The 14,919-nt window shown below is 37.5% G+C and overlaps 1 protein-coding gene across 4 annotated transcripts in view; it reads left to right on the forward strand.

Moving 5' to 3' along the window:
* Window positions 1-14,919, forward strand: part of NF1 (neurofibromin 1) — a 308,789-nt gene that overhangs the window by 263,579 nt on the left and 30,291 nt on the right. For all 4 annotated transcript variants that reach the window (XM_053567657.1, XM_053567660.1, XM_053567661.1 and 1 more), the window contains 11 exons: window positions 607-747; window positions 916-1,195; window positions 1,668-1,882; window positions 2,391-2,452; window positions 2,597-2,711; window positions 3,210-3,311; window positions 5,852-5,992; window positions 8,576-8,702; window positions 10,977-11,108; window positions 12,160-12,295; window positions 13,911-14,068. In XM_053567657.1, the coding sequence (XP_053423632.1) occupies window positions 607-747; window positions 916-1,195; window positions 1,668-1,882; window positions 2,391-2,452; window positions 2,597-2,711; window positions 3,210-3,311; window positions 5,852-5,992; window positions 8,576-8,702; window positions 10,977-11,108; window positions 12,160-12,295; window positions 13,911-14,068 (1,609 nt within the window). The remainder of the gene's footprint in view (window positions 1-606; window positions 748-915; window positions 1,196-1,667; window positions 1,883-2,390; window positions 2,453-2,596; window positions 2,712-3,209; window positions 3,312-5,851; window positions 5,993-8,575; window positions 8,703-10,976; window positions 11,109-12,159; window positions 12,296-13,910; window positions 14,069-14,919) is intronic.

Genomic DNA, 14,919 nt, shown 5'->3' on the forward strand with positions numbered 1-14,919 from the left:
ATTTCTAGTAAATAGTGCTTTAATCTCACTCCCTATATACCATGGGTATGTTTCTTAATGGTACTTTTTGGGACTCTTGCTTTCATTCATAGTTCTCATTTAAGAATGCCAATATTAAAATAAAGAATATGGGCTAGATGCAGTGGTGCTTGCCTATAGCGCTGCTACTCAGGAGGCTGAGACAGAAGGATCACTTGAGCCCAGGAGTCTGAGGTTGCAGTAAGGCATGATGGTAACCACTGCACTCTACTGTGGGTGAAGAGGGAGACCCTGTCTCAGCGGGGAGGAAGGGTACCGTATTTCATTTTTATATTGCTCAAATGTTACTGGTTTACACGAGCACAAAGATACTTTGCAAATGAACAAAGATAGTACGTATAGAAATTTTTAAATTTCAAATATCAGTCTCTTAATCTCAGAAGGAATCAAATGAATGTCCTTATTCTTTCCTGGATAGTCTCTCTTAAGTCAAATAAAATCTAGTAATTTTGAGGTCACAGGTAAAACAGAATTTTCATGTTGATTTTGCTGCTCCATGGGTATACTTAAACTAAAAATTAAGTTGGTAGAGTGGTTAAAAATGTGTTATTTTCCTTCTTCCACCAGATTACAGATCTGCTTGATGTTGTACTGGACAGTTTCATCAAAACCAGTGCAACAGGTGGCTTGGGATCAATAAAAGCTGAGGTGATGGCAGATACTGCTGTAGCTTTGGCTTCTGGAAATGTGAAATTGGTTTCAAGCAAGGTAATCACTTTAACTTTGCCTTTAGTACTGACTTAATATAGTTTATGGTCTGTTTTTATCATCAGAGCTTTTTTTTTTTATAACTAGTTATTATAAAATTAAACTGAATTTTTTTGTGATAAAACTTTGTTTCAGTTCCCTACTTTTTAAAATTCTGCTTCTTTACAGGTTATTGGAAGGATGTGCAAAATAATTGACAAGACATGCTTATCTCCAACTCCTACTTTGGAGCAGCATCTTATGTGGGATGATATTGCTATTTTAGCACGCTACATGCTGATGTTGTCCTTCAACAACTCCCTTGACGTGGCAGCTCACCTCCCCTACCTGTTCCACGTGGTTACTTTCTTAGTAGCCACAGGTCCACTCTCCCTTAGAGCTTCCACACATGGATTGGTCATTAATATCATTCACTCTCTGTGCACTTGTTCACAGCTTCATTTTAGTGGTAAGTTCCAGCAAAGGAATCTTTTCACCAGTTTCTTTCTCCATTTTACTTCACCTGATTGGTATAGATTATCTTACTATTTTATCATAGTCCCTTAACACCAGGTACTCATTTAAGCCTGCAATAATGACATGAAATATTACCAAAAAGAAAAATGATAAATTACTTCTATTCCATATCAACCTACAGTAAAGATTTTGTGTATATTTGTCATGTAAACTTTGTTATCTCCTAAGCTAAATGCTCAGTGCCAGTTGACAGTGTTCCTTCATTAGCACTAATTTGAAAGATAAATGGAGCTAAAGCAATATGCGTTAATGTAATGTGTCTAGAGGCTTGATTTAGAGAGTATGGTTACGTTATTTTTATGTGATAATATTCATGTTTTCTAAATTACAAATGAAACATGGGACTTTAAAATTAAAAAATTAGTATCTTCAAAGTCTTCACTGGTTCCTTTTTTCTTTTACAGAAGAGACCAAGCAAGTTTTGAGACTCAGTCTAACAGAGTTCTCATTACCCAAATTTTACTTGCTGTTTGGCATTAGCAAAGTCAAGTCAGCTGCTGTAATTGCCTTCCGTTCCAGTTACCGGGACAGGTCATTTTCTCCTGGCTCCTATGAGAGGGAGACTTTTGCTTTGACATCCTTGGAAACAGTCACAGAAGCTTTGTTGGAGATCATGGAGGTATATAAGGCAAAATAATAAGAAACTCGGTTAATGGCTGGGCACAGTGGCTCACGCCTATAATCCTAGCACTCTGGGATGCCAAGTGGGAGGATCCCGTGAGCTCAGAAGTTCCAGACTAGCCCGAACAACAGCAAGACCCCTTCTTTACTAAAAATAGAAAAAAAAAAAAAAATTTAGCCAGGCGTTGTGGTGGATGCCTATAGTCCCAGCTACTCAGGAGGCTGAGGCAGGAGGATTGCTTGAGCCCAGGAGTTTTAAGATTGCTGTGAGCTAGGCTGATGCCATGGCACTCTAGCCAGGGCAACAGAGTGAAACTCTGTCTCAAAAAAAGTCAGAAAGAAACTCAGTTAAAATCATTATAGATTTATTTATTGTATAATTCTTCTGTACTAATGCTGTTTAGAAGAAATACTGGTTTATTTTGCTGGTTTATACTTAATGCTTAAATAAAAACACTTCCATGGAATTATATACATAAGTTTATTCAGAGTATCCTTTGTTTTAGGCATGTATGAGAGATATTCCAACATGCAAGTGGCTGGACCAGTGGACAGAACTAGCTCAAAGGTATATCTCAGTTTAAATACAAATTATAAAAGTATATATATTGTTGAAAAGATAGACATTACTATATAATCAATACTTTAATATTTTATTTAGTATATGTAAACACCAACATTTTTATAAGTTCTGTGGGTCTTTTAATTACAGATTTGCATTTCAATATAATCCATCCCTGCAACCAAGAGCTCTTGTTGTCTTTGGCTGTATTAGCAAACGAGTGTCTCATGGTCAGATAAAGCAGATTATCCGTATTCTGAGCAAGGTAACTATTCCTCATACCAAATATGTGTGGTTCCCAAGTTGTAATGCATATCTTCCATCTTTCTAAAAGATATTTAGGTTTGTATTTAATGAGATCTCTTATATGTTGATTATTAAACCTTTAAAAATGTATTTTGATTTTATTATAATTCCTTAAAGTGAAGAAATTTTCTCTAAAGATGTCTTTAAAAGAAAATAAGTATGTTGTCTCTTTTGCTATAAGCAAGTACCCTTACATATTACATCAGTTTTCAAAGTATTTAATCATGTAAGACTACAAATTATATAATTTGTAATCACTGTAATAATGCCTTATTATATTAGAATATAATAGAGAAATATCAAAAAATAAGAAGCCAAACAAATATTGAGCTAGATACTATCATCATAATATTAAAAATCATTCTAGCACTTACAATGTTCCTAAACTGATTTAGAAATTCAGTTTAGGGGTTAATGTTTTATTTCAATGAAAATGAAGAATGCTGTTTTCTTACAGGCACTTGAGAGTTGCTTAAAAGGACCTGATACTTACAATAGCCAAGTTCTGATAGAAGCTACAGTGATAGCACTAACCAAGTTACAGCCACTTCTTAATAAGGTAACTGCTGTGTAGGAAAGGGTGTTCATTTGGGTATTCATGTTAAATGTTATTTTATTTTCTTTCAAGGAGTTCAGAAAACAAGATGGATTGAAAGAAGTCATAAAGGAAAACTATAAAGTACAACTGCTTGTTCTAAAGTTTGGTTGTTTGAAATAGTTACATTGTAGAAAGAATGTAAATAACATGTTCTCAAGTGCTTGTAACTTTTTTGTTTCATCAGTGCTAAAGAAGAGATAGGTGTATAGTCTTAATTCTTTTATCTAATAAATAGTAATTGTGCATCTGCCAGGTACCATCTTAGGTGCTAGAGATAATAGTACAAAGCCTATAAAATGTTCTGCTCTCAAGAGCATATATTCTGGAATGGGTGTGGAGGTTGGGGGGGTGTAGATTTTAAAAAGTAAATTAAATACATTGTATGTTAGTTAGTGATTGTTACTGTGGAGAAATGTAAAGCTGGGAGAAGTAGAGTGGGTCTTCATAGAATTCTGGTGCTAAATGAAGACAATGGTTTTAAAAAGTAAAATGATATGGCTGCTGTTGTATGAGGGTCTGAGCTCATCTTACTTTTGTGCCTTTAAGCAAGTCATTTAACATTTCTGGACATTATGCTTTCTTATTTACAAAATGAGTAAACTAGACTACATAATGGCATTGTATTACCTTCCCATTCTAAGGTCGTGTAATTCTGTGATTTAACTACAAAGATATGCCAAACTTGGGGGAGATTATGGGGAAATACATACCTATTAGGTTCCTGGTTTGGTTGTATGTCCTACAAACATCTTAATTTTATATCATATAAAATGGTTCTCTCATATTATAAATAGTTCCCCATGTTATAAGTAAAAATTGGCTCAAAAGGGATGAGCATCTTGTCCAAGGTCACATATCTAGTAAGACAGAAGCACGATTCTCATCTAGTACTGACTCTAAAGTCTGTGTATTTTCCCATAAACCACAGTGCTAACTGCAGATTACCAATAATATATGCTTTTCATTCAGAGTAGCAAGTGATCACTCTACTGTTTAAGAGTGACAAGAAGTTGAAAAGTTAGAATTTAAGCTAACATTAAAGAGATAGGATTTGAGGTGGGTAGAAAGGGAGAAAGTTGAAAGCCTTATTAAATAGCAGTGGTATAGCAGTAGGACTGTACAAGAACTCTGGGACAGTGGAGGGAAGGTGGGTAGACCATTCTAGTTGTAGTGGAAAAACTTTTCTAAAGAACAGCAAGAGGGGGTCGGCGCCTGTGGCTCAGTGAGTAGGTCGCCGGCCTCATATACTGAGTGTGGCAGGTTCAAACCCGGCCCCAGCCAAACTGCAACAACAACAACAACAACAGCCAGGCATTCTGGTGGGCACCTGTAGTCCCAGCTACTTGGGAGGCTGAAGCAAGGGAATCGCCTAAGCCTAGGAGTTGGAGGTTGCTGTGAGCTGTGTGATCCCACGGCACTCTACTGAGGATGATAAAGTGAGACTCCATCTTAAAAAAAAAAAAAGAATAGCAAGAGGGGGCTCAGCACCTACAGCTCAGCAGCTCGAGCGCCAGCCACATACACAGGAGCTGGCGGGTTCGAATCCAGCCAAGGCCTGCCAAACAACAATGACAACTACAACAATGAAATAGCTGGGCTATACTTGGGAGGCTGAAGCAAGAGAATCACTTAAACCCAGGAGTTTGAGGTTTCTGTGATGCCCCGGCACTCTACCCAGGGTGACAGCTTGAGACTCTGTCTCAAAAAAAAAAAAAAAGAATAGCAAGAGGGAAAGTTGTGAAGAATGTATGGATCTAATCTAACAATCATTATTGTTCAGAAAGGAGTTTGGAAATGTGCTGTTTTTTCCACAGACAAGTAATATGACCAAAACAGGACTTAAATCATTCTGGTGGTGATGTGCATAGTAAACTGGGGTTGCGAGAAACTGAATGCAAAAAGAAACCATGTTTAAAATAAGGTTGGCATGGGATAAAGTCATTAGCAATAAGAAAAAGAACAGGTAACTTAAGAAACTACTCTAGGCTCAGTGCCCATAGCTCAGTGAGTAGGGCGCCAGCCACATACACCGGAGCTGGCGGGTTCAAACCCAGCCCATGCCTGCCAAACAACAATGACAACTACAACCAAAAAATAGCTGGCTGTTGTGGGAGGCTGAGGCAAGAGAATCGCTTAAGCCCAAGAGTTGGAGATTGCTGTGAGCTGTGATGCCATGGTACTCTACTAGGGTGACCTAGTGAGAGGCTCTGTCTCAAAAAGGAAATAAAGAAAAGAAACTACTCTAGAAGAATTAGCAAACCTTAGTGACTAGATTTGGGAACCAAAGAACAGGAAAAATCAAAGGAGATGCTAAGGCTTTCAGCCAGCTAAAGTGTCTTTAGTTGTAGATGAAAGAGCTTACCCATACATTTATCTTGGCCGTAAGAGAAAACATGGATAATTGGTGGGGGATAACACACTTCTTTTTGTACTGCAGTGTGTTTTGAGTAAGATTGTCTTATGAATCCACTTACTAACCTGGAATGTGTCTCTTTTGCCAGGACTCCCCTCTGCACAAAGCTCTCTTTTGGGTGGCCGTGGCTGTGCTGCAGCTCGATGAGGTCAACTTGTATTCAGCAGGCACCGCGCTTCTTGAGCAAAATCTGCATACCTTAGATAGTCTCCGGATATTCAATGACAAGGTGAGCAAGCTTTCCGTTGGAATTCCTAGATTTAGACTTTGCCCTCTTTTATTGTAGCTGTTCTTTTAAAATTAGAAGAAGTCCATGTGTGAATTTCTATATAATGCAGGTTATTGTGAGTGTAGTTCCTTACCAATTCATAAAGAACTTTTTTTTGTGTGTGTGTGTGTGGTTTTTGGCTGGGGCTAGGTTTGAACCCACCAACCTCCGGCATATGGGACCAGCACCCTACTCCTTGAGCCACAGGCGCCACCCATAAAGAACTATTTTAAACTTCAGTGCACGTTTTCTATATAAAAATAGCAAAATACAGTACTAGCCCAGTAAACAGGGTAAGGGTAAATAACACTGAGCAGTAATAACAGCTACCATGTCAGGCCCTATGCTAAGCGCTGTATAGTCATTTGCTCTTAATTTTTATAACCCTAAAGTAGAATTTAGTATTCTCTCTACCCCTTTATTTGTGGAAACAAATGAAGAAATAATCTAAAAGTAAACTTATTTTTACTGACTAATGCTACATAATGAAAAATGGGTATAATTTGTAGTAGATCAAGAGGTAGAGAGTCTAGAGGAAGTTTTGGGGCACTTATTTTTACTGATTTTTTTATTTTGCCTAATCTTACCTTTTTTTCTGTTTTTTTTTTTTTTTTTTTTTTTTTTTGAGACAGAGTCTCTGTCACCTGGGCTAAAATGCATTGGCATTATTGTAAATCACTGCAACCTCATGCTCCTGGGCTCAAGTGATCCTTCTGCCTAGCCTCCTGAGTAGCTGGAACCATAGGTGCACACAACCATACCCAACTAATTTTTCTGTTTTTTCATAAAGACAGGGTCTGTTCTTGCTCAGACCTCAGCAGGTCTCAAACTACCTAACTTCAAGTGATCCTTCCACCTCAGCCTCACAGAGTACCAGGATCAGGTGTGAGCTGCCATGCCTAGCCCTAATCTCACTTTAAAATATATATACCATGAGCACCCCTTTTAACATTTGTTAACATTGATTGCATTTGGATTTGGGTTCATGGAGAATAGAGGAAGGAATAAAATAGCATGACATTATGTTCCTTTTATCATTGGGTAAAAATGAGAAAAAAACAAATTTAACAAGATTTGCTTGAAATAAAATCAACTGAGATAAGAAAGAAGGAGAAAACAGGATCGTGGTTTTAAGTGTGAAGATACTTAGTCTAAAAACTATTTTTTTATTCTGCCAGATGTAGTGTGGACCTAGAACAACTATGGGTCTGGGAAGTGGGGAAGCAAAATTTTAGGTAGATGGGGTGTTAGTAAAGTTAATCAGACCTTCATTTTACAAAATAGCAACTAAGACACTAAGTAATTTGTCTGCATTCATACATCTTGTTTGGGGCTAGAACCCCTCTTTCCTAATTCTCATTGCTCTTTTCTGGTTGTCTTGAGACCAATGGTGGTCAAAATGATGCCTAGCTGTTGGCTATTTGTGTATGTTAAGAATATTCATATATTTTTTTTTTTTTTTTTTTTTTTTTATTGTTGGGGATTCATTGAGGGTACAATAAGCCAGGTTACACTGATTGCAATTGTTAGGTAAAGTCCCTCTTGCAATCATGTCTTGCCCCCATAAAGTGTGACACACACCAAGGCCCCACCCACCTCCCTCCTTCCCTCTTTCTGTTTCCCCCCCCATAACCATAATTGTCATTAATTGTCCTCATATCAAAATTGAGTACATAGGATTCATGCTTCTCCATTCTTGTGATGCTTTACTAAGAATAATATCTTCCACGTCCATCCAGGTTAATACGAAGGATGTAAAGCCTCCATTTTTTTTAATGGCTGAATAGTATTCCATGGTATACATATACCACAGCTTGTTAATCCATTCCTGGGTTGGTGGGCATATTAAGAACATTTGGCGATGAAGTATTTGTATCTTTAGGAGTATCTGCCTTGGCATTTTCATTGTCAGCACAGCCCAATATCAAGAAGTAATATTGGATATTCTAGCCCCCTAAGATGCTAGGGGTCAAAGTCACCAGGGGCCAGGTGCAGTGGCTTGTGCCTGTAATCCTGCTGTTTGGGGAGGCCAAGGCAGGATTGCTTGAGGCAGGTGTTTGAGGCAAAAAAAAAAGAGAGAGAGAGAAAGAAAGAAAGAAAGAAAAATCATCTGAACATTGTGGTATGCACCTGTAGTCCCAGCTACGAAGGAGGCTAAAGCAGTAGGATCACTTGAGGCCAGAAGTTTGAGGTTGCAGTGAGCTATGATGTCTCTAGCCCAGCTGACAGAGTGAGACCCTGTTTAAAAAAAAATAAAAAACAGTCACCAGTATATAAATTGTTGGTTATTTTATTCTGTATTTTAAGTCAAAGTGATTTTACCTTCTACCTTCTTATTATTTATATACTTGACTATTTTCTACCAATTAATTTGTAGTACCTAAAATGTTCTGTGGTTTTCTGTAGTCATCTGAAAATAATTTCTCGCAGCTTAAGAGGATTATTTACCTTGTCATAGCTATTGTACACAAAAATCAGTAAGTGATTCTTTAAAGAAAGCTCTTGTATGAACCTCATCAACCATCTCATAATTGTCTTTAATAGAGTCCAGAGGAGGTGTTTATGGCAATCCGGAATCCTCTGGAGTGGCACTGCAAGCAAATGGATCATTTTGTTGGACTCAATTTCAACTCTAACTTTAACTTTGCATTGGTTGGACATCTTTTAAAAGGTAAATCCCTTAAGTTGAAATATTTTTATGAAATAGTATTAAGAAACCAGAAGTAATTAAAATAATCAATTACTGGCTCGGCACCTATGGCGCAAGCCGCTAAGACACCAGCCACATACACCTGAGCTGGCAGGTTCGAATCCAGCCCAAACCCGCCAAACAACAATAACGGCTGTAGCCAAAAACTAGCTGGGCGTTTTGGCGGGCGCCTGTAGTCCCAGCTACTTGGGAGGCGGAGGCAGGAGAATCGCTTGAGCCCAGGAGTTGGAGGTTGCTATGAGCTGTGATGCCACAGTACTCTACCCAGGGCGACAGCTTGAGGCTCTGTCACAAAAAAAAAAAAAAAGTAATAATAATAATCAACTACTTGAAGTAAATTGAAACTGTTTAGCCCATATGTCTTACTTTAAATGCAAACCATATCTGTCTTAATGGGTTGTTTTGTTAAGCATGTATTTTAAGAGACCCTAATTTCCACATCAAATACCAGATTTTCCTAAAAAAGTGGGAGTTGATTCTTTTAAAATGCCTAAGTACTGAGCGTTCTAAGAACTATATTAGTAGTAAAAGTGCCTAAGTATCTCATTGATTATTAAGATAATGCAAATCAGTAAGTATAATTTGATTATATTGAAAAGTGTTAAAGATTTGGCCTGGCATGGTGGCTCACACCTGTAATCCTAGTACTCCGGGAGGCTGAGGCAGCAGGATCTCTTGAGCTCAGGAGTTCAAGACCAACCTGAGCCAAGAGTGAGACACTGTCCCTACTAAAAACAGGAGAATTATCTGGGCTTTATGGTTGGTGCCTATAGTCCAGATACTTGGGAGGCTGAAGCAAGAGGATCACTTGAGCTCAAGTGTTTGAGGTTGCTGTGAGCTATGATTATGCCACAGCACTCTACCCAGGGCAACAGAGTAAGACTCTGTCTAAAAAAAAATAAAGAAGGAAAGAGAGAGAGAGAAAGAAAAAGAGAAGTATTAGAGATTTGGCCACAAAAATTCTTCAATTTGTTTCTAATCTATTGTTGATGAATGCTATTATTTTATACCAAAGAACTGGGAATAACTTGGGAAACTGTACTCCCACCCCTCCATATTTGTATATTATTTATAGCCAGTGATCTGCTGCCATATCTCAGAACCAGCTCATTCACTTCCTGACCTGGTTTTTACTCCCCACTGCTGACTTCACAGCTTCTTAACTTTGTTTCATTGACATGAGGCAGTCATGGTCAGATAGTGCCGTTAACAGGAACAGCATATAGTGGTTGGTCAGAGGCAGAGTATAGAAGGGAGTAAGACCTGGGATAAGGAGCTGGCATGAACCAGTGGTCTTAGGCAGCACTGGATTTGGCCACAATAGAGATTCAAGCAAGAGCCTTAGTCTACAATTGTGTATCAGTTTAAATAGTTCTTAGACTTGTAGGATCATGGAGGGTCCCCCGGTTTTTACCCAGTATAATATAATATATATACATGCATACCCACCACTGTAAATGTATGCATTTGATTTCACCTCTTCATAAAATTTATATAAAAAATACAGTTTTAATCTCCATGGTGAATAGGGATTACTCAAAAGATTTTACACTTGCTAAAGTATACCAAGATGAGGGATTGTAACTGGGCTGATGAAATGCTTACATATTCCATAGTTCTAAAAGAATGCCAGGGGTTTTCAGTGTTCAGATCTCCTCTTCTAAAAGGAAGTAACATTAATGATTAAAAGATGGCCAATGATGAAACTTCTAATCAACTCCAGAGGATTTTTTTGTTGTTTTTTGGGAGTTTTTTGGTTTGGTGTTTTTTTGTTGTTGTTTTTTGGGTTTTTTTTTTTTTTTTTTTTTTTTTGGCTCTTAGAGTATATATTTCCTATGTCATTAGTTTGTTTTAATTAAAAAAAGAAGTTTTAAGTAATAGAATACTGTTTTCAAAAAAACATCTTAAGGGGAACTTAAATACATAGATTTTTAAAATCCCTTTAAAGAATTGGAGATCTGAAAGATTATCTTTCCTAATTTTCCTCTTGCCTGAGGCACCTTAGGGCTCCAGGGAACATTATTCTATTCTACACATTTGTGGTATTTAATTCTTTATATAATTAATCACATATTCACATATGTATGATTTACCTTCCCAAATGGCCATTCATGGAAGGGAGGAGTTAGCCCTTATATTTCCATTCCTTGCAGAGTTGCTGCTCACAGAATAAAAATTCAACAGATACTTGTTCAAAGAATGAACTAATTTCTTATTTTTTTTTTTTGTTTGTAGGATACAGGCATCCTTCACCTGCCATTGTTGCAAGAACAGTCAGAATTTTGCATACACTACTAACTTTGGTTAACAAACATAGAAATTGTGACAAATTTGAAGTAAATACACAGAGTGTGGCTTACCTAGCAGGTAAAAACACAAGAGAAAAAATTAATCTTCACCGTGTCTATATCTAAGGATCACCAAAAAGGTACTGGAGGTCCTGGAGGTACTTCAGCTGGATGCTCAACAGAGTAAAGAGTTCATAGTCCTGTCCTTTAGTGGTGTTTAAAATTTTGAAAGTTTTGTCAAAACATTTTTCCTGGCTCAGCGCCTGTAGCTCAGTGGCTAGGGTGTCAGCCACACACACTGGGGCTGGCGGGTTCAAACCCAGCCTGGGCCTGCCAAAACTACAATGACAACTACAACAAAAAAATAGCTGGGCATTGTGGGTACCTGTATTCCCAGCTACTTGGGAGGCTGAGGCAAGAGAAGCACTTTGAGGTTGCTGTGAGCCGTGATGCCACGGCACTCTTCTAAGGGCAACAAAGTGAGACTTTGCCTCAAAAAAAAAAAAAAAAAAGAAAAGAAAAAATTTATTTTCCTTATGAAAGAATTTGCATTAAAATCTAAAACATGTTCCCTTTGTCATCTTTGATTCAAGACACTACAGTGGCTCCTGGTTATCTGTCTTAAAATCTAAATGCCTCAACCTAGCATCCTGGGTCCTTAAGCAGCCCTCCCAATTCTGTCCTCTTTCTCTAAATGTCATAAGCCTCATTTTTTTTATTACTAATATTTCTCCAAGTGGTGGGCTGTTTTAAGCTAAGCTACTTGTCATTTCCTACAAGTAACTTTCTGCCTCTTCAATAGTATTTCCTTCTAACATTTTACCTGAATGTTTGCCCTATGCCCACCATTCCATTATGCCTACCCTATTTGCCATTACCTGATTTTCATTTCTGTCTACTCAGCAACACAATGTAGTTGTTTAATGGAAGGTGCTGATTCTCAGTTTAGTAGATGCAGTTTGTGGTGACTTTTTTGTTTGAACTATTTGACCTTGAGCAAATCATTTTTTTCCTTGATGAACATAATAATACCTGTCCTGCCTACTTTAATCTTTGTTGAAATGAAATGTGCATTAAATGTACACTTGTGATTTGTTATGTATTTTAATCTGCCTTCTTTTTCCTTTTAGCTTTACTCACAGTGTCTGAAGAGGTTCGAAGTCGCTGCAGTCTAAAACATAGAAAGTCACTTCTTCTTACTGATATTTCAATGGAAAATGTTCCTATGGATACGTATCCTATCCATCATGGTGACCCCACCTATAGGTAAGTGGATTTGCTCTCCTGTAATTACATAATTATAATCAGCTTTCAGTTTTCCATGCTAGAGATAAACAGCAAAGTAATCTAATATGATGGGGGAGGGGAAGCTTAGAGATGGCCAAGAAAAGTGTAAATCATAACTCATTTTATAAACGTACAGTATTTTATGTGGGTTAGTAGTAGGAAAGTTATCATTCTACTTCTGGTCTAATTATGCTAATGTTAACATTAGTTTGCCTCTTTTAAGCAAACCACTTGAATAATGAAAAGAGATGGTCTTGAAAGTACTACTGGGTTGCAAGAAAAGGCCTGAGGAAAAAACTAACATGAACTATAAGAGGCTCGGTGCCCATAGCTCAGTGGTTAGAGCGCTGGCAGGTTCAAACCCGGCCCCAGCCTGCTAAACAATAATGACAACTACAACAAAAAAATAGCCGGGCATTGTGGCGGGCACCTGTAGTCCCAGCTACTTGAGAGGCAGAGGCAAGATAATCTCTTAAGCCCAAGAGTTTGAGGTTGCCGTGAGCTGTGACACCACAGCACTCTACCAAGGGGCACATAGTAGAACTCTGTCTCAAAAAAAAAAAAAAAAAAGAAAGAAATGTAAGCAACAGGACACACTTAGTGATAGAAAACTAGGCTATATAAATTTATAAGAACATGTATATGCCAATGTATTTACTCTTAAAGTTATCAAAACATTTTCTATAGTACAGATTTAGATGGTAAAATAATCTGATTACGTCTCCTGTACATGGTTTGGGGTAGTGTATTTTTCAGTATAACTCGGAGCACTTACATGAAAATGGCATAATTTGGGGATTTTTCTGAATTTTCAGTTAAAGTGTCTTTAAGGTGAAAGGATGGTGTTAAGCAGAAAAAATTTTCTATTTATGAGTTTATATTATTTAATTTATCAACATCCTACTTTTTAATAAAAAGCCCCCACTGAGATTTTGACAATATATGCAAAAGTTTTCTTGATATTCAGTAGTCTTATTCTTTAGTCATTCCATGATTGTTTCTTTGAGTTATGAAAAGGAGAAAATGAGTTTGCCTGTGTTCCCATCACAGCATAAATTCATGTTTGATTTTCTTGATTTTAAACCAAAAATTCAATTGCCTATCAACACTTGATTTTTCTCTGGCTAAAAAAAAATCAGTCCAGTGAATTCAAGAGATCTGTTACACAACATAATGACTATAGTTAATAACAATGTGTTGTATACTTGAAAATTTCCAAGAGAGTAGCTTTTAAGTGTTCTCACCACAATGGTAAGTATGTCAAGTAATGCATATATGTTAATTACTTGATTTAGCAATTCCACAGTGTATACGTATTTTAAAACATATTGGACAACCATAGATATATATAATTCTCATTTGTCAGTCTTTAAAATTAATTTGTTTTTATGTGTTATATAAGATACTATGGCAAGAAAGTTGTTACTTCTGGGGATACACCGAATCGACCCCTTCAAAGTCCCTTTCAAGCGCAGTTTTTAACTTAATTGATTGCTGCTTTGGGAAATAGGACAGCTACTTGGAAACCAAATAAATACAGTGGTTGTATTTGTCACCATGTTGATTAATTCTTCTCTATGGCTTAAACTCTCAGGACACTAAAGGAAAATCAGCCATGGTCCTCTCCCAAAGGTTCTGAAGGATACCTTGCAGCCACCTATCCAACTGTGGGCCAGACCAGTCCCCGAGCCAGGAAATCTATGAGTTTGGACATGGGGCAGCCTTCTCAGGCCAACACAAAGAAGCTGCTTGGTTAGTTTTGTCTAAATTGTGTAGAATTTTTAAAATTAGTTTTTTAAATGGTAGATATTTTCACTCTTAGGAAATTATTTGGAATTATTTGATTATCAAAATTTTCTGTTTTCAATGTAGCAAAAGTTTTTGATGCAAACAAAAGCCGTATCAGGTAAGATAGAGAAATGAAAATAGGATATTGAAAAAGTTTGGTTCTAATTCTTAGACTAAATATTATAGTTTTCCTTATTTTGTTTTGCCTTGACTGGGCAGCAGGGAATGGGAGTAGCAAAGACCTTAGGTAAATACCTTTAAGAAAGAAAGAGCCTTGTTATATTCAGCGCTTTTAACAAAATATAGTAATATTTCCCAAAATTATCATTTGAGAACAGAATCCATCAATATGATATTGAGTTGTAGTAATACCATTTACCATGTCTTCTTTGAAAAGATAAAAAAGTAATGTATTTTTCTTTCTTTTTGGCAGTTTTTGGCCAGGGCTGGGCTTGAACCCGCCACCTCCGGCATTTGGGGCCAGCGCCCTACTCTATTGAGCCACAGGCACCACCCTGTATTTTTCAATTATTATAAGAAGATATAATTCTTTTTTTTTTTTTTTTTTTTTTTTTGTAGAGACAGATTCTCACTGTACCGCCCTCGGGTAGAGTGCCGTGGCGTCACACGGCTCACAGCAACCTCCAGCTCTTGGGCTTACGCGATTCTCTTGCCTCAGCCTCCCGAGCAGCTGGGACGACAGGCACCCGCCACAACGCCCGGCTATTTTTTTGTTGTTGCAGTTTGACCAGGGCTGGGTTTGAACCGGCCACCCTCGGCATATGGGGCTGGCGCCCTACTCACTGAGCCACAGG

The sequence above is a fragment of the Nycticebus coucang genome, chromosome 18, assembly GCF_027406575.1.
Source record: "Nycticebus coucang isolate mNycCou1 chromosome 18, mNycCou1.pri, whole genome shotgun sequence".
Lineage (NCBI taxonomy): Eukaryota > Metazoa > Chordata > Mammalia > Primates > Lorisidae > Nycticebus > Nycticebus coucang.